Consider the following 22500-nt stretch of genomic DNA (forward strand, 5'->3'; position numbering starts at 1 on the left):
AGCTTGTCTATTGGTTATTTTCCCTATTTCAAAAGTTGAAAGTATGAAATAGGGCTTAAGTGGTTAAACATTTTTATTTGCCCTTTGCTGTGACTTGGGGCAAAAAAATATGAAAACCACTGCTGAAGTTTTTATAGATGGGATTTCGCACCATCTAGTGGTGATCTTTAGAAGGGTCGGTCATTAAGAAAAGAAGGATTGTTGGGTGTTGGTGTGGAGGTATTGTAAAACTTAAAACCATGTAAATGCTTTAACTGCAACCTTGGAATTTATAATTCACAGTAATATTTGTGTTGATGTAAATATACCTGCAATATCATTCCACACAATTGTCCTACATTGTGTAAACCTGCTGTTGGGTATACATGGATAGTGGATACCACGGCTTACATTTAGCATCATTAGATACATTTTATTTGGTTTTATGAAACATGGACAAGAAGTGCTCTTTTTAAGTAGTCTCTCCTGTGACCAATATTTGACACGATGCTATTAGCTTGAGCTGATGACAGAATCTGATAAAATGTATCTGAGATCTGAAGAACTATTTAATAATAGTTGTATGCACGTAAAATCCCTGTGCGTTAAATCAAATTTCTTCATAAATTGTACATACAAACATTTCCACAAACTACACTGCAATAATCGAAAGGGTTTTCTCTAGTGTGGATAAACTGGTTGGTCTTCATACGAGGGCTTTTCAGAATTTACAGTAGAGCTTTTCATTGATTATAATTATTCAATTAAAAACATCATAAAAACATTCCCTGTAGCTTAATCTGTATAAAAGTATAGATTGCTTAAATATGTTTTTAATTTAATCATTACAATCAATGAAAGGTTCTCCTGTAAAATTCTAAATGTCTTAGTCTTGGTAAACTGTTGATGACTGTAAGATCTTGGTTTGTCTTTGTTTCTGGCTGGTTAAAGAGCTGGTGATTTGCTGACAGGAAGCTCAGCGGATCTGTTTATCCCTCAACATTTGGCAGTAGAGGTGGCTCAAATTTTACGGCAGAGCCGTTCATGTGTTTATGGAGGAAGACCTGAGACGTGAAGGCGTATGGGCCTGAATCTGGGAAGACTGGTACCTCACTCCTGAGAGATAGGGGAGAGGCAGGTGAAAATGGTGATTACAGACACAAGTTGAAAACCCTTCCTCGCCTGTCCAACAAGTCCCCTGTTTGGGAGCACTGTGGTGTCACTTTCAATGGGGCGGAGGGTAAAGAATGACCCTGACTCCCTCCCTGTTAGTTGAACACCTTTTTCACTCAGTTTGAGATAAACGGCCCCAACCAACAAGGCGGTCAGCCCACTAAACAGCTCAGATCTGCTGATATGTGCAGAGCCTTTTTACAGGTGAACATCTGTAAGGCTACAGGATATGATGGCGTCCCTTGCCGTGTCCTCAGAGCCTAAACAGACCAACTGGCGCCGACAGGAGTGTTTGATGGTATTTCAGGCTGTTCTAGCAGGCTTCAAGATGTCCACCATTATGCCTGTCCCCAAGCAGCTCAAGGTAACATGTCTCAATGATCACCTCAATTGTCAGTAAATGCTTTGAGAGATAATTGGTGACGGACTTAATTTGTTCAATGTTACCTACCACCCTTGGCAATTTGCATATCAGCAAAACAGATGCAATTGTTGTGGCTCTTCACAGTGCCCTTTCTCACCTGGAGGGGAGTAACCTTTGTGTACGAATGCTTTTGTGGCAGCAGCACTGATCGAAAAGTGGTATATGGTATTCCATTTTGCTAAAGAGTACTACTCTGAGAGTGGTATTAAAACTTGACACCAAAATCCAGGATCTAGTCCTGAACCCTTACCCGACAATGTGCAGCTAGTTACTGGACTTCCTGTCTGGCCGTCACCAAGTGGAGATAATGGACAACATCACAGAACTACTGATCCTCAACACCAGAGCCCCTCAGGACTGCATGCTGAGCCCTCTCCTCTATTTCCTGCACGCCACACACAGCTCCAGCGTCATCATCAAGTATGCTGACAACATGCCAGTGATGTGCCTGATCATCAATGGCGACACAACCTACAGGGAAAGGTTCTTCAGATCACTGACACAGTGGTGTAATGAGAACAACCTCACCCTCAACATCAAGAAGACCATGGAACTGATCACTGACTAGGAAGCAGAGAAGGTAGCACACCCCCATCTACATTGGCAGGGTTTCAGAGGGCCAGGGACTTCAAGTTCCTCAATGTACACACTGTCTCCCAGCAAACCCCTGTTTCTCATAGCACCTTTGAATGTTCTTAACCAGTTCCTTAATCCTAATATGATTATGTATAGATATAGATAGACCTGTTAGACTATAATATTATCAAATCTTGTTACACTTCACATTCGATGTAATACATGGATAAAATATAATTAATAAAATGCATGTACCAATAAAATGTAAATGGTTTTGATACAATAAATGCACACTCATTAACCCTTATGTTAACCCTTTCTTGACATGTGCTTGTCCAGCACTGAGTATTAGAATACAACAAATAAAATGTTGTTAGAGGTTTTTTCGTTTTTTCATCTGTGTGCTTCATGCAGGACTCGAATTATACTTTAGTACCCTGACCCGCTCTGCCCTGTGCCTGCCAGGAAGAATGACAGTGGTCAACTCACTGCACACTGGATATGGATCAAATGCAGACGTCCCACCTCTCCCGGAAGATGTGGCAGCCTCCCGGAAATTAGCGTCTGCTCTCGGACACCCGTGAGTGGTAATACATCTTACGCAAATGCCGACCATATGCGGGAGAATGGCGGGATCCGGTCTAGAGCCCGCCCACTGTCTTGGTTTGCACACATAGACCGGATCTGCAACACCTTTTTTTGCCTCTTCTTTGTTCTCATTCGTCGTTGAACTGTCAATCTGTCAAAATGAATTAATGTCATTCGCTGTGGGAGGAGTAGGCGTCTAAAAGTGACCAACCACTGGTCTCAGATGTAGAGAGGTAAGGTAAGTAAAGGCCCCTGCATGCTACCAAATGAGGTGATCACCCTATCACCTAATCACCCTATCACCTTTTAGGTGATAGGGTGATTTGATACTAGGCGCTCATAGTTTTTTCATAGTATTTCATGCCACATTTTTCACCTTATTCCAAGATTTTTTGAAAATAGCAGTTCAAATAGCAGTGAAAATCTACAAGCTTGTAGATTATGGAGTTAAATATTATGGAGTTACATTTCGGAGCTACACCAAAACTGACAGTCAACACACACACGGATGGACGGACGGACGGATCATAGTCTTGGCCATGCCTTCGATGTGACTGATATGCCCGTGTATGGAGATCTCGGTATCTATCAGTCTTGTCCCTACTTTTATTGTAAGATTGCCCAACAATGGCAGTATGCGGGAATATGGCATAAAAAGGTTATCTATGAACTTTCTAAATATGGACGTCTTCCATATATGGACATTGGACATCTCTGATGTCAGAGTACTGCAGGCTGCAGCATTATGGACATTTACATCATGGAAACATCACATAAAATCTTATAAGAAGGGAAAACCTCAGGATACAATAGGACGATCAGCCAACGTTTTCCTTCACAGCTGACCATGACAGCATAGGCATGTATATTGTACTAGAAGTTCGGGCCGCTACGCGGCCCGAACGTCTAGCGTGACGCGTCGTTCACTTTGCAGTGCCAACTTACAGGCACCTCACAGTGTGAGAGAGAGTTTTGTGCTCTCCTAAATCCACGGCAGGCTTTGAAAGTACCCACTTCAGAAAGAGGTGACGTGCATCACCTCTCCAATGACCAAAACCCACTATGGAAGCCGTCGAACTGGTGCGATCTGACGGCATCCTAGAATTTATAGGTAGGATGTGATGTCATGTGATGTCATGCTGTCGTGAGATTACGTTACACTGGCATTGTCATCGTGATGTCAGATTACGTCACACCGTCACACTGGCGTCGCATACGGACAACCGACATGGCGCAGGATTCAAATTGTATATATAGATAGATAGATAGATGTGTCACTCACACAGACAGAGAGCTCAAATAATGATGCCATTGATTTCCACTAACATGGGACCTACAGAAGAGGTGGTTCTAAACAGCTCTCGCGTTTGCAATGAGAACCACCTGCGCTGGGATCTAAGCCCTGAACAGTTCCAACAGATGTTTGATGAGCTCATTACCAGGACCAAGAAAGTGTACGATGAAGTGGGTTCCCTTGACCTGGACAGTGTCACCTTTGACAACACCCTGAAGGCCCTGGCCAACATGGAGGCAGAGTTCACTGTGCAGAAGAACATGTTGATGTTCTTCTGCAGTGTGGCTCCCAGTAAGGAGGTGAGGACCGCCAGCACAGATGCAATTACGAAGCTGTCTGAGTTTGACGAGGACATGAGTATGAGAAAAGACGTCTACCAGAGGATAGTAGCTCTGGGGATGAAGGTGGACGAAGACAGTCTTACTACAGAGGATAAGCGATACATGGAGAGACTGCTTGGGGATAGTATCAAAGAGATACAAGACAAGATGAAGCGTATGGAGGTGGATGCAGACAGTCTTACTACAGAGGCATACATAGAGACATGTATGGAGCCAAACATGGAGACAAGAAGAAGAGGACTGCATCTCCCGAAAGAGAAACAAAACGAGATCAAATGCATTAATGACGAGATGCATTTGTGCTTTGCGAAACTGAGCGACGATACGAAAAACAAGAATAACAATGTAACTTGTTACATTTCCATCTTGGAGGAGTTGGTGAAGCTATGCGCTCAGAAGAGTGCTTTGCTGGGCTTCAAAACCCATGCTGACTTTGCCCTGCAGAAAAACATGGCAAAATCTGCCAATACGGTCTCCATCTTCCTGGAGGAGCTGGCCCATAAGCTGAAGCCATTTCAGCTACACAATAAAAAAATAAAAACAATAACAAAATATAGAAAAATGTATGTGATCCTTCCCATAAACTTAATGGAGTATTTTCCAGTGGAGATTGTGACCCAGGGTCTGCTGGACATCTGCCAGGACCTGCTGGGTCTGTCGTTCAGCCTGGTACATGCCGCCCCCGCATGGCACCCTGATGTCACTCTGTACAATGTCACCGACAGCTCCTCTGGACAGATAGTCGGACAGTTCTATTTGGACCTGTTCACCAGAGAGGGAAAGGACCGTCCTTATGGATGGAAGGGATTTTGCCAACCCCTGCAGCCCAGCTGTCTGCTGCCTGATGGGAGCAGACAGATTGCTGTTGCTGCCTTGGTGACCAACTTTAACAGACCCACGGCTGACGCCCCTTCCCTCCTGCAGCATGACGATGTGATAAGGTACTTCCATGAGTTTGGTCATGTTATGCACTACCTCTGTGCTCAGACGGACTACGCAATTTTCAGTGCATTCAACGCAGAGAAGGACTTTGTCGAGGTTCCATCCCAGATGTTGGAGAACTGGGTTTGGGAGAAAGAACCACTACGGAGAATATCCAAACACTACAAGACAGGAGCTCCGATTCCTGACGACCTGTTGGACAAACTCATTAAGTCTCGCTTCACAGTGCACAACCTAGGTCAAAGTATAGTCTTGGCTAAATTTGACCAGGCTCTTCACACTGGTTTGGACCCAGCTGAGGAATATGCCAGGCTTAGCCCGGAGATTCTAGGAGTCGATGTTTATCAAGGGATCGGCTATGATGGACACTACTATCGCTTATTGTGGAGTGAGGTGTTCTCCCATGACATGTTCTACACCCGTTTCAAACAGGAAGGAATAATGAACCCTAAGGTCGGTTTGGACTACAGAAACTGCATCCTGAAGCCTGGTGGTTCTAAGGACGCCTATGAGATGCTGAAGAACTTCTTGGGTCGTGAACCCAATCAGGAAGCATTCCTCCTGAGCAGACAACTCTTGGGGAAAAAAGGGGAAAAAAGAAAAGAAAAAAAAACACAGTAGCTGATCTGCAGCTTCAAGACAAACCCGATCCACAAGACCACAACATGTCGTGGATGGAACACATTGTGGGCTTGTAGAATGGCTGTGTTTTCCATGGGACACAGTTGTGCAACGAAAGCATAATCACGTACTCCCCACAGCACAGCAGATACACGACTCGCTCGATGCGGTAGAAAGGCAGTGCTGAACTGAATGTACGCACGTATAATCACACAACAATGTCACTTTATTTGATTCAAAACGATAACATAGGCAAAGCTGAAAAAGGAAAAAAAAAACTTTAAAAAATATATAGATATAAAATTCGATAGCTTCGAATGGATTGAACCTACGTGGTTAATTTCTGGCCATTTTTAACAGGCCTACTCTCCACCCACTCCATCCCCACTACCCCTGTTTGACTCTGAACTGACTGCCCCAGCCTCTATATTTTTCACTCTTCATAGCAGTAACCTGTAAGGTGATTGTATGACGTTCTGTATAGTAGTGTGTATATCTGTCTGTCTCTTATATGTCATCATGATTTGTGTGCATGCTGGGGATCTGATCTGAGTCTTCCAGTTTAGTATACCTTGTATTGTGAATTTGTACTTCCATGTACTGTTGTTCTCATGTCTAAAAGTGCTTCAACCGTCCATTCTTGGAATATGAGGGGCAAGAAATAAATATGTATTTAAAGAAAAAGAAAAGTGATTTTGTACCTACACTAAAAAGAAAAAGAACAAATGATGTTACAATAGTTGTTATGTGTTTCCACACGGACTCAGTTGAGGGGAACACACCAGAGCAGCCAGGCTGACTGAGGCAGGCTGTACATGTTATAGCTCCGTTCCGTGAGCAGAAATTGGACTTCCGGTTTTCGAGCTAGCAGAAATAAAGTTTCCGGCTGCCTTCAAAATAAGATTGTGAATTTTTTATGTTTTTTAAAAGATACAAATCTATTTTTAAAATACATTTATGATGTATGCCTTTTAAATGGCTCATACTAAAACACTTCTAAGTGGCAAGTTTAAAAAAAAAGACACAATTGTATCTAAAAAATACATTTATGATGTACAGTATGTACTATAGGCTATAGTTGTGTTCATTTAACCTGGTGGTCCCGGGACCCCACGTTGACAACCACTGGTTGAGACTAACTGTATACCATCAGTTCTGGTTCGCATTGGCTCTGTCCAGTGTCCAGCCAATCACAAGGCTCTCAGTTTTGCGCACCTGATGCCTACGTAGTAGGCTATCTATACAACCATCGTAGGCTGCCCAGAAGTGCATATTTGGACAACGGTTTGCGCTAGTGTACGTCTCTGTTACGTCATGCCTAAGGCCCTATATAATGACAGCAGTGAACACAAACAATATTCGCAAACAAACACGGCTTCATGGCAGTTGAGTTTGACCCAACGACAACACTAAGCACATAGAAAATGTTCAAGAACACGGATCAAGGTAAATACTTGTCTCTCCTTTACAGCGTCGACCAGAGACCTCTATCTCTATGGGATAAAAAGAAAGGGATAGGTCAAATCAAGAAAGTCCAAGACAAAGAAATCCAGTCAGCAGTCATGGAACTAACTGCAGAGGGGACTAACGTCATTACCACATATATAACGTGTCCCGCAGACCCCCGAAAGACCCTGGGCATCACACATCCCTTTCTCGTCATGGTTATGAAGAACCTCAAGGAGGATTTCACCTTCGAAGTCCAGGTATTGGACGATAAAAATGTCCCTCGTCGGTTTCGGGCGAGCAGCTATCACTGCAAGGTGCAGCTTAAGCCGTTCACCTGCACCTTTCCCATGAGACTGGACGACGACTGGAACCAGATCGTGGTCAACCTGCAGGACTTCACCGAGAGGGCGTACGGAACCAACTACGCGGAAACGCTCCGCGTGCAGATCCACGCCAACTGCCACCTATGGAGGGTGTATTTCTCGGACAGAATGTACTCGGAGGACGAGCTTCCAGCAGAGTTCAAGCTATATCTGCCCGAACAGTTCAAGGCCGACGTAGCCTCCCAAATCCCAGAAGACTCGGAAGAGGTCGCAGATGTGACCCCCATCCACTTCTGACATCAGATTACTCCAATTCACTGTTTCTCAACGTTTTGGTCCGTGGACCGCCAGCAGTCCCAATGGGCCCTTACAGGTCTGTAACTCTTGAGAGTATACAAACGGAACCAAATGGACCCATACGTTTGTACACTCAAGAGTTAAATTAACACTGAGGATTTTACAGTGTAGTAAATGTGGGTTCCAGTATAGTTTAGTTCAGTGGTTCTCAACCTCTTTAATTTGAAGGACCCCCAGTTTGATATATACATTAAACCACGCACCCCCATTTGATACCAATTTTATCTCAATCTACACTGTGAGTGTTAATAAAGGGTCCAGTTGGACCCCCTGCTCGTCCCCGGAACCGACGTTGAGAACCAGTGCTCCAATCTCTGGACCTGACACAGGGATTCTAAGTCTAGTCAAGAGAGAATGGAGGTCTCCAGGAGAAGAAGCAGAAGCCAGAGGTTGTGTACATCCAGTGTCATTAGACCTGAGGAAGATGAAGATGACATCTCAAAATATGAGTAAATATTTCTATAGGTGTGTATGGAGACTCACCTGCGAGAGTCAGTCCACATTCTGGTCATCACTTGTCAGATCGTCGTATAGACCGTGGAAAACCAAGTGGCTGCTTTGAGAGTTGTCACACATTTGTCTCCCAGCTAGGCCTAGACCAGTTATCTTGGTGGGTGGGAAGACCAATACTGGTCTGTTTGACCCAGGTCCAACAACGTCAGTGTGCCCTGTGTGAAAATATTAATGCGAAAATATTTATTTTGTTTAATTTTTATTGCCAATATTTAATGAGTCATATGGGATAGAATGGTCCTTGGGTCTTTTTGACACTACTTCCAAAAGGTTATGTCTGGAAGGTAGCAAAGCTTAAATACTTTTTGTTACATAATGGGACCAGTATTGTAATTATTTGTGAGAATTGCTGTAATTTAGTTTTACTCGCTTAATCTGCGTTGTGCATAAAAAAAGATGATCCAGGAGTGAGGGAGGAAAAATCAAAGAAATTATCAGAACCAAAGAGATTGTGTTCCATTAACTTTCCACCTCACCCCCTAGCACTCTTTCCTTGTATACCTTTGTTGCCACCTGATTGATAGATGCCATACTATGCAGATATGCAGGTTACTACTACATAGCATCAGTTTAGAAAGATGCTAGGTTTGATACCGTAAGTCCTAGTTTCTTTGAAGCACTCAATTGTTTTATTTGCACTGTACTTAAGTGACCATACTCACACTTGTAATAAGTCACTCTGGATAAGGGCTTCTGCTAAATGCCGAAATTGTTAATTGTTTATATAAAATACACCCAGTTCTTTTTGGCTCTCAGAAAGGCTAGCTGTATACAAAAGGGTCTGTCTGTCTGTCTGTCTTTCTCACAAACCACACTGCCACTCGAGTTAACGTAAAACCTCACTATACTTTTTGAAATACTTTAACATTATAATGGAAGTCAATGGGCATAAATGATGTACAGTATATGATGATGTCATCGACACTTGATGTTTGACTGTCTAGTGTAACATCGGAATCCACTAGCGTTAAAGCATAGTCATGCCCAAGGCCTGTAACTACTGACAGCCCCTTTCAGAGTCAAGCCATCTATAAGAGGGTCATGAAGCACATGAAGCCACACTGTTGTCTAAGCAGTTGTATTAGAATAAACTAGAATTCATCTATATTATGTTTTTGTTGCCTGATTATATGTTTTGTTTGTGGGGACTACGGATAAAAATAAGGATCTCCGCTAAATCTGGTGTATTTACATTATTGTGGGATTGCTTTAGCTAATGTTATCTTCACTATTTATTATTATTATTATTCCGCCCTTCATACCCATTCATTTCAATGGAGAAATGGTCAGTCAGTGATGTCATCGTGTATTCTCTGTAATGACGTCATCACGTCTCTGTAATGACGTCATCTTAGCGATCCCACACTGTTTCTTCAGGAACAGTACTTTCTAGTTGTTCATTAATATACACCGTCCCATCTAAATAAACAAATATATAAAGTACTGTAAGTAAAGAATGGCCTTGGCTATGGCCAAAAGTGAGCTGAAATGTCTTTTATACTGTATAGATGATTTAGATTCTAAATAATCTATATAGTATAAAAGACATTTTATGTAATCTTCTTCATTTTTACAAGATTTATTTGGCAATATTTTACACCATCAGTTCTGACTCACATTTAATTAGGATGATGAAAAAAACAGGATGATGTCTGCCTACAGTATATGTTAACAAAGTAAGAAAAGTTGAAAGTAAAATTTTCTTTGCATGATGATTAAATAAATTCTGCATGAAGAAGAATAAATAAAGACAAATTACAGTTGATTCCAAATAACAAAAAAAAAAGAGGGCTGCCTTACTATACAGTATCGGCCAGTGTCCAAATTACACAATAATAGCCAATCTACAAGATCGGTCACATTTCTTTTTCACACTGCCAGTATGCCACAGAACTACCTCTACGCAAAAAATGTCACGCATGTTTTATACATTTTGAAATGTTTCACTTTAATTTTAAATGGAAGTCAATAGACGGGTTTCATGTTTGTAAACATTGAGAGGATATGACCGCGCAGAGGAGGGGGTAAGCCTATGGGTGCATTTGGAAATTACGCACCGGAGCACACTCGCCTATTAGTTTGTATTGGCCAGTGCGCTCACTGCCGCTCAGGGCTGTATTTTCGAACGCGCCTTTCCCCCAGGCATGCGCAGATTGCGCATTCTGCTCTGTGATGACGTCGCTCGGAAACCCGTCTATGGGGCTCTGATCGGGCTGAGACATTGCCCAAATTTGGAGTCATAGTAGCTACAGAATTACTGTCATGCATCATAAATATGTCAGATGACTGATGTCATAGAAGAAGTCACAGTCTGGTCACATAAAGTCTGAGATCCACATCGGAGACACACTGTTCCCATGTGGATCTTGAGATCCACATGATTTGACTTTTCTCCTGAAACTCTATGGAGGACATTAGATGTCTTAAACATAATCAAAAATACATCTCAGATATCACACTGGCAGAAAAAGGGCAAGGATATTTTACAGATTACAGAGATACAAGCTTTCTGCCCCACATTGATGCAGTCAAAGGACACACCTGTTAGCTCTAGCCCTTGTTGTTCACCTCCATCTCCCACTTCTCCAGAAAACCCTGCAGGTTCAAGTTGAACGTATCGATTCCCTTCAACGACAGGTGTACCCCGTCGGGACGTTACAGATCCCTGTCGGACCCGAACCGGATGTTGTCGTGGGCCAGAGTGGTCCCGCCCAGCTCCTTGATGATGCTGTGCATGCAACCGTTCACTGTGGTTCTGACCAGCTCCACCTCGTGGGTGTTGGGCAGGATGTCGGACCACACCAACAGACACTGTGGGAAGATGCTCCGTATGAAGGTCAGGTCATTCTTCATAGAAGCCAGGAGATATGTGGGGCTATTGGTGCTCATGTTGTTTCCCCCCAGGTGAATGATCAGCACGTCGGGGTTGGGCCATTTCACCTTCAGTTGGCGGAGCAGGGGCAGGAGCTGGGTCCACGTCATGCCCGGTTTGCTCTTCCACTAGAAGGCCACGTCTTTGGGGTCTATGCCCAGCTCCATACCCACCTTATGGTAAACACAAAATACAAAATACACGTTTTTAAGTGGTTTAGTGGAGTCTGTGACGACGCATCGAATTCTGTGACCGCTCTTATGGCCATACAGGGTCATGATACCGTGTCATTTGACGAAATGGTTGTGTGATGAAATATATTGTATTTATTAGTTATTGTTTATAGTTGTTTTCTACTTCTGTATTGCTACATTTGTATTGCATCTTGTCATTGTAAGGTTTTTGTTATCTGCCTAGGGACTATGGATGTAAATTAGCATTCTTGCTAATTCCAACATATTTACATCTAATATTTTTATAATGATGTTTGTAACATGCTCTGTCCCTATCAAATAAACAAAAAATAAGTAAATAAAGTATAAACTAGAATGTGCTCCGTGGGGCACAAGTCTCCGCCAGCAGAACCGTGCTATTTTAACCAAAGGAAATCACTTACCCTATCTTGTGTCTTACCTCACTTTGAAAGAGACAAAGTGCTTTTTCAAAGTGACACATCTATTTATAGGCCGCTATACGTCATGCGTCTCACTAGCCAATCAGAGCACACTCTTTCAACTTCATCATTCTATGTCACACAAAAGTAGCAAAAATAGCCGATCTACAAGCCCACATGTCGTAGTGCGATGCGTTGAGCTTGTAGATATTTTTTATATTTCTTTAATGGAATCCTGAACAGTAACATTTCTATTTAATTTCAAATGCATTTAGTTATACCTATGTTAACTTTATGAACTTGCATACAAATACATTGGACATAAAAAAAGACAATAACATTTTAATACTAGTCATTAAGCTACTAACATAGACTGAAGTAATTAAAGTGGGTCATGTTTGGAATTGTAACAGCTGAAATCAATAATATATCAGTATTCCGATATTAACCTGCGGGCCACATTAAGTGAAGGTGGGGGCCGCATGTGGCCCCCGGGCCGCCAGGTGCCCATTTATGGTCTACAGTGTTTTGGTTTAACTTTCATACATTACAATGTGCTTCACATAAAAGTAAAATGAAGTTAAAATGGTCACATTAGACGTACAGTACTATGACAAGTTGGGGCAAAATCGGATCATGCATCACCCGGTTGATCTTGTTTGACCTTGACACTTCCCTGTTGTGTCGATTTTCAACGCTTCCCGGCTACTGGAATGCGGAAGTGCCGTTCTCACTCACAACTCGTAATAGGTTGAGCCCTGTTAGGTGCCCCCGAGCAAGGCGTCATCCAAGTGAGTGGCAGTGTAAAGTCTGCTTCTGCCGACTGTTGCATGGTCAAATCCTGTCCCAACTCGTCACCTGTTTGACGCAAGGGGTGTGAGAATGTGTTGATCTGGTCTGCTCTTATCACAATAATTATGAACGGGGACCAATTTAGACCTAGGGCATATAACATAGAAAAGTACAGTAGCAAAAGTATGAGTCCGTAGGGATGGAGTTGAGAGTTTCTGGTCTAGACCCTTGGTAATGAACGAGTTGAATTTACACAATAGACTGACCAAAGACTAAAATGGCAAGCACAATTGCAAAAAACAGAGGAGGCAAACATCATAAGCACACTTTTGTTGTGTTTTCATTTAAAACAGTCTGCAACTCAAATTTCTTTTGGACGACGCTAAAAGGCTGAATTAATTGAAAGTCCTACCTTTCCTTTCTGTTTGGTCTTGATGTCATCTTCACTGTTTGCTGAGCCCTCCAGAGTGGAGGTCGACCCCGATTCTGCTGGTAAGCTGAAACAAACTCTTTTGGTTGGTTCACGGGGCAGAAGGTCGTGGTCAGGGATCTTGGGACTTGTGCTGTCAGAGAACGGTATGCCAAAGTATGTCATTTGGCTAGCAGATGACTGACTGGCGGTCAGGTGATGGGGAGGGCTGAGAGGTCTGAGGGAGAGGCTTCTAGGGGGAGACTGCGGTGGCGGAGGTTCAGTAAGATGGAGGAGGAGAATGTGGGGACAGAAGACTGTCTAGCTTGTGATTGGTATAGCAGTGTCAGTTGAGTAGTTACATGCATCGTTAAGTCCATTTCCACTGCTATATGCCTTTTATTTTGTTTATTTTTGATATTTTTACTAGTATGCTTGTTCCTATTTTAAATATAACTGCAATGTGTGGGTAGTTTGCAATAATTTCACCCATACTTTTACACCTTCACAAACACACAAACTTGTGAAGTGAAAGAGAATGCATAGTGTAGCTTCTTGCATTTTGTGGTAAGAACCAGCAGTGTTGGGTTGGATATTTGGCTGATGAGATTGCCAGGCTAAATCTATTTGTACAAGTAAGTTTTAGCAACTCACCCAGCATCTCCAGAGTCCTTGGAATCAGGCTCATTAGTCAGCTTGATGGTCACCTTTAACAACACATAAGACACATTTTAATGTAATATTCATTATTTAAAATGCATGTTTTACTTGCCGCTAATTAATATATTATATCATATGATACCACCCAGCTCTATCATTAAATCATTCAATTAAAAACGTGTAAGTGATGATGATGATGTTATGTTGCCTCATATGATGATGTTACGTTGCCTCATTATGTAAAACCTCACACCTCACAGGACTCAAACGGTGGTTTGTTAGGGGGCGGGATGTTGATGTCAGAAGGCTGCAACCCCCATATCTCTGTGGCATACTGAGAGATGGTCCGATCACTGGAGAACTTCCCCGAACCTGCAATGTTCCTGATCACCATGCGAGTCCATTCATTGGGGTCCTGGTGAGGACAGACACAGTATGTTGGGCAGTTAACTCATTAAGTCTCCATTTAGAACTGTTTGTCCTTTCTGGTGTCTTATAACACGCGGGGCCTACGTGTGGGGCACAGTGCTGGGGACAAAGCGAGGCGACTGGTTGTTGATAATCTTTTTGAGGAATGTGACATTCTGTGCTTACAAGACACATGGTTACCTAAACAAGACCTGGAAAGGCTGAATTCACTACATGCTAATTTTCATGGAGTAGGAGAGTCTACTACTGATCTCTGTGATAGAATAGCACATGATAGAATACCTGGTGGTGTGGCAATTCTCTGGAATAGTAAATATGATCCTCTGGTTACAGTAGTTAGACTTGATGTCAACTGGGCCATTGGCATCGAGATCAAGTATGAAAATAGGTCATTTATTATTGTAAATATTTACACGCCATATGAATCATATCAAAATGAAGATGAATATCGCAATAGAATGGCTTTTATTAATGCATTCATCAAGGACAATGCTACAACCTGTGTGTATATTGTTGGTGACCTGAATGCTGATATATCAGATGACAAATCTTTGTTTGGAAAATGTTTAATGCAATTTTGTAATGATAATAATCTTATATTGTCAAGTAAATCTCTACTACCTGAGAAAAGCTATACATATATTAGTGAAGCATGGCATACAGTGTCATGGCTAGATCACTGTATATGCACAGCTGATGCACACACTTCCCTGGACAACATAAAAATATGTTATGATCTAGCCACCACAGATCATATTCCGATTATAATGACCCTAAATGTTGATAACATTCCAGTTCTATCTGTTGATGACAGTAAAACATCCACAGGGAGGCTTGATTGGTCTAAATTAAGTGAGCAGGATATTAATCACTATACCTCACTCACAGACAAATCATTAGATACTGTTGTTCTTCCAAGGGAAGCCATGCAGTGCACTGACACTAACTGTAAAAATGTGCATCATGGTAGAGATTTATGTTCTACGATCTTATCATAAAAGCTTTAAATGACTCAAGTAAGGGTCTTTACAAGGGTAAGAAAAAAGAGTTTAGTATAAAACCTGGTTGGAATGAGCATGTGACTACACACTGCTGCTAGAGCTGCTTTTAAAGAATGGGCAGAATCTGGTAGGCCAAGACAGGGGTCTGTGTTTGAACAGAAACAGGCCACTAATGCCAAATATAAGTATGCTGTCCGATTCATTAAAAAGAATGAGGACACAATGAGGGCAGACTCACTTGCCAGAAAGTTGCGAAACAACAGCTGTGTTGACTTCTGGCAAGAGGTCAAAACCATTAACAGCAGTAAAACTCCATTACCTTCTTCCATTGATGGAGTGTGTGGGTCTGGCAACATTGCTGAATTGTGGCGGAAACACTACTACGAGTTGATAGGTTTATTACCACAGCAGACAACCAGTTCGGGTTTAAAAGGAAACATGGTACTGAATATGTGTATATATGCTTTAAAAGACATTATAGCAAATTATAGAAGTCATAATTCCACCATGTTTTTGTGTTTTATAGATGCGTCTAGAGCATTTGACAGATTGAACCACTTCAAATTATTTGATAAAATGTGCCAAAGAGGGGTACCAAAGTACATTATAAGGATACTTGCCTTTTGGTATGCACATCAGACTATGCAGGTGAAGTGGGGTAATACTGTGTCTGAACTTTTCTATGTAAGTAATGGTGTTAAGCAAGGGGGGATTTTACCTCCCCTATCGTTTAATTTATACATGGATGGTCTGTCTAGGAATCTGAACATGTGTAATACTGGATGTGTCATAGGGGATTCTGTTGTCAACCACCTTATGTATGCGGATGATTTAATTATCTTTTCTCCGTACAGTGCAGGATTACAACAGCTTCTGAGGGTTTGTTCCCAGTATGGCATAGAATTTAATATTAAGTATAATGCCAAAAAGAGTAGCATCATGATTGTACGAAGTAAAGAGGATAAAAGGGCTGTATTCCCTAATTTTATACTCAGTAGCAACATACTATCTGTGTGCAGTGAGATTAAGTACCTTGGTCACTATACCTGTATATCTGATGATCTCACAGATGACAAAGACATCAATAGACAACGATCCAAACTGTATGCCCAGGCAAACATACTAATGCGGAAATTTCACAAATGTTCTGTACATGTCAAGGTATCGCTTTTTAAAGCTTTCTGTACACCTTTGTATACGGCTCACCTATGGAGTAACTACAAGGCCAGCAGCATGAGAAAACTCAAAGTAGCATATAATGATGCTCTACGGTTGCTGGTAAGGGTACCAAGATGGCACAGTGCCAGTCAGCTGTTTGTTAACTTGGGGGTACCTACCTGTCAAGCCCTGCTAAGAAACTTAATGTACAAATTCATATGTCGTCTTGAAGAGTCTGACAATCATGTTATTAAGATTTTAATGAATCCTATCATGAGTTCTACTAGGTTCTCTTCCAAGATATGGAAACATTGGCAGCCTCTACAGACTGTGAGCAGCTGTAGAAGGACTGTGTTCTTGTTTTATATGTTTTATGTTCTGTTCTGTCTTGTTTTATTTCTTTGCTTTTATTTAGTTTTAGCAATGTGTAAGTGTCATATTGTACTGTTTTTATGGACTCTGAGTCTGAAATAAAGATTGAATTGAATTGTGAACTTCCTTGTTTCACTTGGCGATAATTGTTCTGAATATCACTGTTGTGTTTCCTGTTTTTTTGTCATCATATATGAGGTTTCATCATGTTTTTGGCCTATAACTATTGAACCGTAGGTCGTACATAAAAAAAATCATGTTCTCCCCAGGAAGATCATGATGCAACTCTCCTTATAGCTAATTTGTGCCTCATTTTTAAAGGAATAAGCTAACTCTTTAGGTTGTTATACAGGAATAGTAAAAGCAAAAAAAGGCTCCCTGTGTGGTGTGTACGGTCCTTTAATCTCAAGGTGACCTTGAGATCAAATGGAGATGATTCCTAAATGTTTCCCAGTCAGATATCTTGTACAGCTCACTGACTTTCTCCTGGCTATGGATGTAAGCCTCGTAGTCAGCGAACACTTTGGAACTGCAGAGAAGAACAGAGCACACAAGTGTGCATATTTTATACACAAGTGTATTTTTTTCATTACATTTTTCATCTACTGACTAGGCTATTATTTGCTATTGTAGCAACATTTCCCCCAATGGGCATCAATGAAAATCATTTAATTCTAACACCCAGAGTTCCTTGCTGCTGCCCCTCCATCCCGTTCCTACCTGTCGTGTTTCATTAGCATGTTGATGAGGTCTTGAAAGACATTCGGCTGTGAGGGACTGAAGTATCCGCTCTGAATCTGATCTATGACCTGCCTCAGCTCTGGGAGACGATCATAGTACTCTCTGCCATTGTACCTGGACACATATGCATGCACGCACGCACGCACGCACGCACACACGCACGCACGCACGCACGCACGCACGCACGCACGCACGCACGCACGCACGCACGCACGCACACACACACGCACACACGCACGCACACACACACGCACACACACACGCACACACACACACACACACACACACACACACACACACACACACACACCTTCATTATGACATTAGCAAATCATTTCTGCTTTGTTCACAAACTACACACTTAGTAACTTGTTAAACATAGCTTCAGATTGCTCAGGGAAGTCACACTGTTATTCTTCAGTATGAGACCTCAATGCTCTTCTTTGTTCCATTTTATAAAATGAAAGAGCATTGACAATTTTATACCTTTTTATTTATTCATTATAATTGTTTTTTTTTTTTTTACCTATTATTCTATTGTCATTTTATTGTCTAAATGACATCACATACAGTAGATTAATCAAACAGGCTAACTGACCCATTAATCAATTATGCAATTTGCCTGAAAGCAGATGAATCTTCTCACCCCTTTTGGTCCATCTCGTCCACGTCCATCACCTTCATACCGAAGATGAAGAGGTTCTCCTCTCCAACTTCTTCTGCCATCTCTACGTTGGCTCCATCCATGGTGCCGATGGTCAGAGCTCCATTCAGCATGAACTTCATGTTCCCTGTTCCAGAGGCCTCTGTACCAGCCAAGAAGATCTGCTCAGACAGGTCTGCTGCAGGGATCACTGGAAGCAAACAGCCAGTGGTGGAAGAAGTACTGAGATGTTTTAATTCCACAATGTGGAGATACTCTGTTAAAAGTAAAAGCCTGGTATTCAAAGTGTAGTTGAGTAAAAGTACAAAAGTATTGGCATCAAAACTTACTTAAAGTACAAAAAGTAATATTGCTCATTACACAGAATATCCCATTTCACAAGTTTTCAAAATGTATACACATCTTTTGAAAATAGCAGATCTACAAGCACGAGCTTATAGATCGGCTATTTTCATTTAGCCGAAGTATATAGGGCTGAAGTGGTTAATGCATGTTTTCTAATAATCCAAATTTACAAAGTAACTAATATCTCAATATTTCAAATAATTGTAGTGGAGTAAAAAGTACAATATTTGCCTCTGAGATGTAGTGGAGTAGAAGTAAAATTCCTCAAAATTGTACTTAAGTACAGTACATGTACTTAGTTACTTTCCACCACTACAAGCAGTATACATTCTGGGTTAATACAGACCTACAATAACACACACATAACACATGGAGAATGGGGTTCGATCCCCAGTCTGGTGGCATAGTTAAACTTATGCGATCAAACAAATACTAATTGAGGGCAGTACAGCTCTCATATCCTCTCATCCACTGATCTGAGTACCTTTCTCAGCCAGAGACACTCTGTAGTTGTGCAGGTGGATGACCTTCAGTCTGTTTCCCACTGCAGGGTCGTTGTTCACCACCTCACCCACTGATGTGATCAACTTAATGATCATCTTGGCCATGTGACAGCCATGGGACACCTAGTGGATCAGAGGAGAATTTACAATCACAGGTAGTTCATTTCATTGTCTCCGCCAGGCCGAAGGCATGGCGAGAGAGTATGCTTTACCCTCCGTCCGTCCGTCCGTCCGTGTGTGTGTCCGTCCGTCCTGTCCGTGTGTTACCACCAAATCTCCGGCACCGTTGGCCCGGTCGCTGCGAAACTGTGCACACACACTCCCTGGATGCCAATTCAGAACTTCTGCCTCAAAATTTTCACATGGGCTTGTTATAGCGCCACCAGAAGGCCGATTTGTGCAAAACCCACTTTTTCACATTACTCCTACAGTTTTTAACCAAACGTCATGCAAATCGATACACAGTATCTCTATAGTCATGTGATCAACCCTGATCTGTCCGATTTCCCATATTCCATACTCATGGGTTAAGGTCTCCATCCAAAGTTTGCAGGATTGGTCCGTTTTGAACAAACTGCTTCAAACCATGAACGCAGCTTGCAATTTCCGTGAAATTTCACAAACACATTCCCACTAGGCCGAGGAAGAAATGACACCCTTTTCACATTGGCCTGTTATAGCGCCACCAGCGGGTCTAATTTAGCAAAACACATTTTTGGAACAAAATGCCTCAAATCATGAATGCTGTGTAAAGAATAAATGGCACCCTTTTCACATTGGCCTATTATAGCGCCACCAGGAGGCCACAATAACGTACCTGACCTGGCGGAGACCTGTGCTCCGAGGAGCACTTTTTCTAGTTTAATTTCAAACCTTTATTCTAAAAAGACATTGAGGTTGCCCTCATTTGCAGTGTCGTCGAGATACATCACAGTACAATTTCATTTTCATTTTCACATCAATATTCACATCAAAAACAAGACAGAACAGAAACAAATTAAAACACAGTCGTATGCTACCACTGTGTATGTATGTGAGAAGAAGCTTTATATCTAGTAGATTTTATGCACAGTTTGTCCTGAGGTGTTTCTGTAGCCCAGTAGTTTTACTGTGGTGTATTTTACATTGTGTTGCGGTTTCCATCTCCCTCTAGTGGTTGGAACATGCTTTATGCAGCTCGGCGCAAACCCTGTTGATTGTGTAAGTCTCTGTGTGAAGCTACCTCTGCCTTACGTTTTATCCAGGTAGCTCAACATGATCATGACAGGTGACTGTGAGTTCAACTCCCAAGTGATACAGATTGAACCTAGTCAGGCATTTTACTGTGTGAATTAGAGATACATGACTTCAAGGTCTATCATTAAAAAAATCGATACATTAGGTCTGGACAGTTCTGTTGACATACCGACCCTCTTGTAATTCTCATTTGCCTTTCTCCTACTTAGAGTAGAACCTAGATGTACAGACATGATGCCTTGCTCCAGAGCACAGTGTCATTCTTACGGTTGTACAGGGTGATGACGTGAAGACAGTTGAGCAGCTGTCTCTTGTGCTTGTGGATCCTTTTCACCTGAACATCAAAGATAGACTTTGGATTTATCTTCACCTGGTACATTTCTTTCAGATACCCTGCAAACATCCGCTTGTTCTCCTGGTAACATAAAACAATACAATAGAAGAAAACAGAGCAGAATAGAAATGTTATAGTAAAGCTTAATTTCTATTCCGTCGCACAACGGGTCGTCGTTCTTGACGTTCCATCACACAACAAGATGTAACAGCTTGTGTCTAACTTAGGGTACGGTCACACATGCACGAATGCAGGGTAGTGGCCAATGCCTGCTGATGCAAAATCGTACCTCAGCTATGATAGCAGCCAATCCAGGGTTACAGAGCAGTAACCATACAAACACACACACACACGCACACACACTCTACTCACATAGTGTTCTTCACCACTCCGTTGACAGCGTGCGATCCGACCACACTCAGGTGAGCCATGTTGATCCATTTAGGATGTCCGTTCTCCACTAGAGAAATCCACCTCAGACGCTCTGCATCTCCTGGGAACATGGACGTGATTTTCTGAGGACGAACGAATCACCGTCAGGACAGAGATGCTTCAGACAGTCAAGATCAGAATTATTTTCATTTCAAATACCGTAGGGAGCATTTGGTTCCATACTATTCAGAATTGGCAGAAAAAGTCACTGTCCTTAGATGAGTGAGAGCATACTGATATTGGTCTTACATCCAGGTGTCTCTGGTTGATCTCATAGATGATGCTAAGGTGTCTGGCCAACGCTCCAGAGCCTCATCAAAGACAGTGTGGCTGGTGTACGTGCACGTTCGCACCGTGATGTCCCATGCCTGGACACACACACACACACACACACACACACACACACACACACACACACACACACACACACACACACACACACACACACACACACACACACACACACACACACACACACACACACACACACACACACACACACACACACACACACACACACACACACACACACACACACACACACACACACACATACACACACACAACTTGTCCCAGTCCAGCTTCTCAATGTCCAGTAACATTCTCATCAGTTCAGGAATAGCTAGTGCTGGGTGTGTATCGTTTAGCTGGATAGCCACCTAGGACATGAAAGGAAGTACACATTACCACCACAGAAGAAAACCATGGCCAGCTGTATCAATAAACATTATGTTGGCATTTTACAATTAATACATGTGTTGATACAATTCAGTGGTTCTCAAACTTTTCAATTTCAAGGACACCCATAACTCTGAGAGTGTACTCATGGAACCAAAATGGACCCGGGTTCCATGTGTACACTCTCAGAGTTACAGACCAGTAAGGGTCCGTTTGGAACCCCTTCTCAAAGAACCCTGAGGGTCCCTCGACCCCACTTTGAGAACCTCTGGATTTATTCATCATTAGGTCCATGTGACCCCTAGTGTGACCTTGTCAGGGAAGGTGTCAAACGAGGTCCTGACACTGACAGCGCCCCTGCAGCCGGACTTGGAGGATTTGAAATTGCGGACGATGTCCTGCAGAGAGGCTGCCACCAAGAAGTACTTCTGCTTCAAACGCAAAACCTCCGCCTCAAATAACTGAACACACACGCACGCGCGCACACACACACACACACACACACACACACACACACACACACACACACACACACACACACACACACACACACACACACACACACACACACACACACACACACACACACAGTTTGTTAACTCACATTGTCGTTGGGGTACAGGAGATGTTCTCAGCCAAGTTGTGATCTAAAATAGCTTCAATGTATTCTCTAATGTTAAC

At 42.3% G+C, this 22500-nt stretch overlaps 3 protein-coding genes across 3 annotated transcripts; 2 read left to right on the forward strand and 1 right to left on the reverse strand.

Annotated features, from left to right (window-relative positions):
* Positions 1-4066: 4066 nt before the first annotated feature.
* Positions 4067-5938, forward strand: LOC311061709 (thimet oligopeptidase-like; the record flags this gene model as incomplete). The annotated part of the gene is made up of 1 exon (XM_084080398.1): positions 4067-5938. The coding sequence occupies one exon, from the start codon at positions 4067-4069 to the stop codon at positions 5936-5938; it is 1872 nt and encodes a 623-aa protein (XP_083936524.1).
* Positions 5939-7362: 1424 nt separating this feature from the next.
* On the forward strand, positions 7363-8007 carry LOC311061711 (cilia- and flagella-associated protein 20-like; the record flags this gene model as incomplete). The annotated part of the gene is made up of 1 exon (XM_084080400.1): positions 7363-8007. The coding sequence occupies one exon, from the start codon at positions 7363-7365 to the stop codon at positions 8005-8007; it is 645 nt and encodes a 214-aa protein (XP_083936526.1).
* Positions 8008-11580: 3573 nt separating this feature from the next.
* Positions 11581-21212, reverse strand: LOC311061712 (glycogen phosphorylase, muscle form-like; the record flags this gene model as incomplete). Its single annotated transcript, XM_084080401.1, has 10 exons — positions 11581-11625; positions 13270-13495; positions 13921-13973; positions 14180-14341; positions 17349-17415; positions 17607-17741; positions 18274-18481; positions 19121-19262; positions 20614-20790; positions 21096-21212. 10 exons carry the CDS (start codon positions 21210-21212, stop codon positions 11581-11583), a joined length of 1332 nt encoding a protein of 443 aa, XP_083936527.1.
* Between the last annotated feature and the right edge of the window lie 1288 nt (positions 21213-22500).

The sequence above is a fragment of the Gymnoscopelus microlampas genome, assembly GCF_963454915.1.
Source record: "Gymnoscopelus microlampas genome assembly, chromosome: 15".
Lineage (NCBI taxonomy): Eukaryota > Metazoa > Chordata > Actinopteri > Myctophiformes > Myctophidae > Gymnoscopelus > Gymnoscopelus microlampas.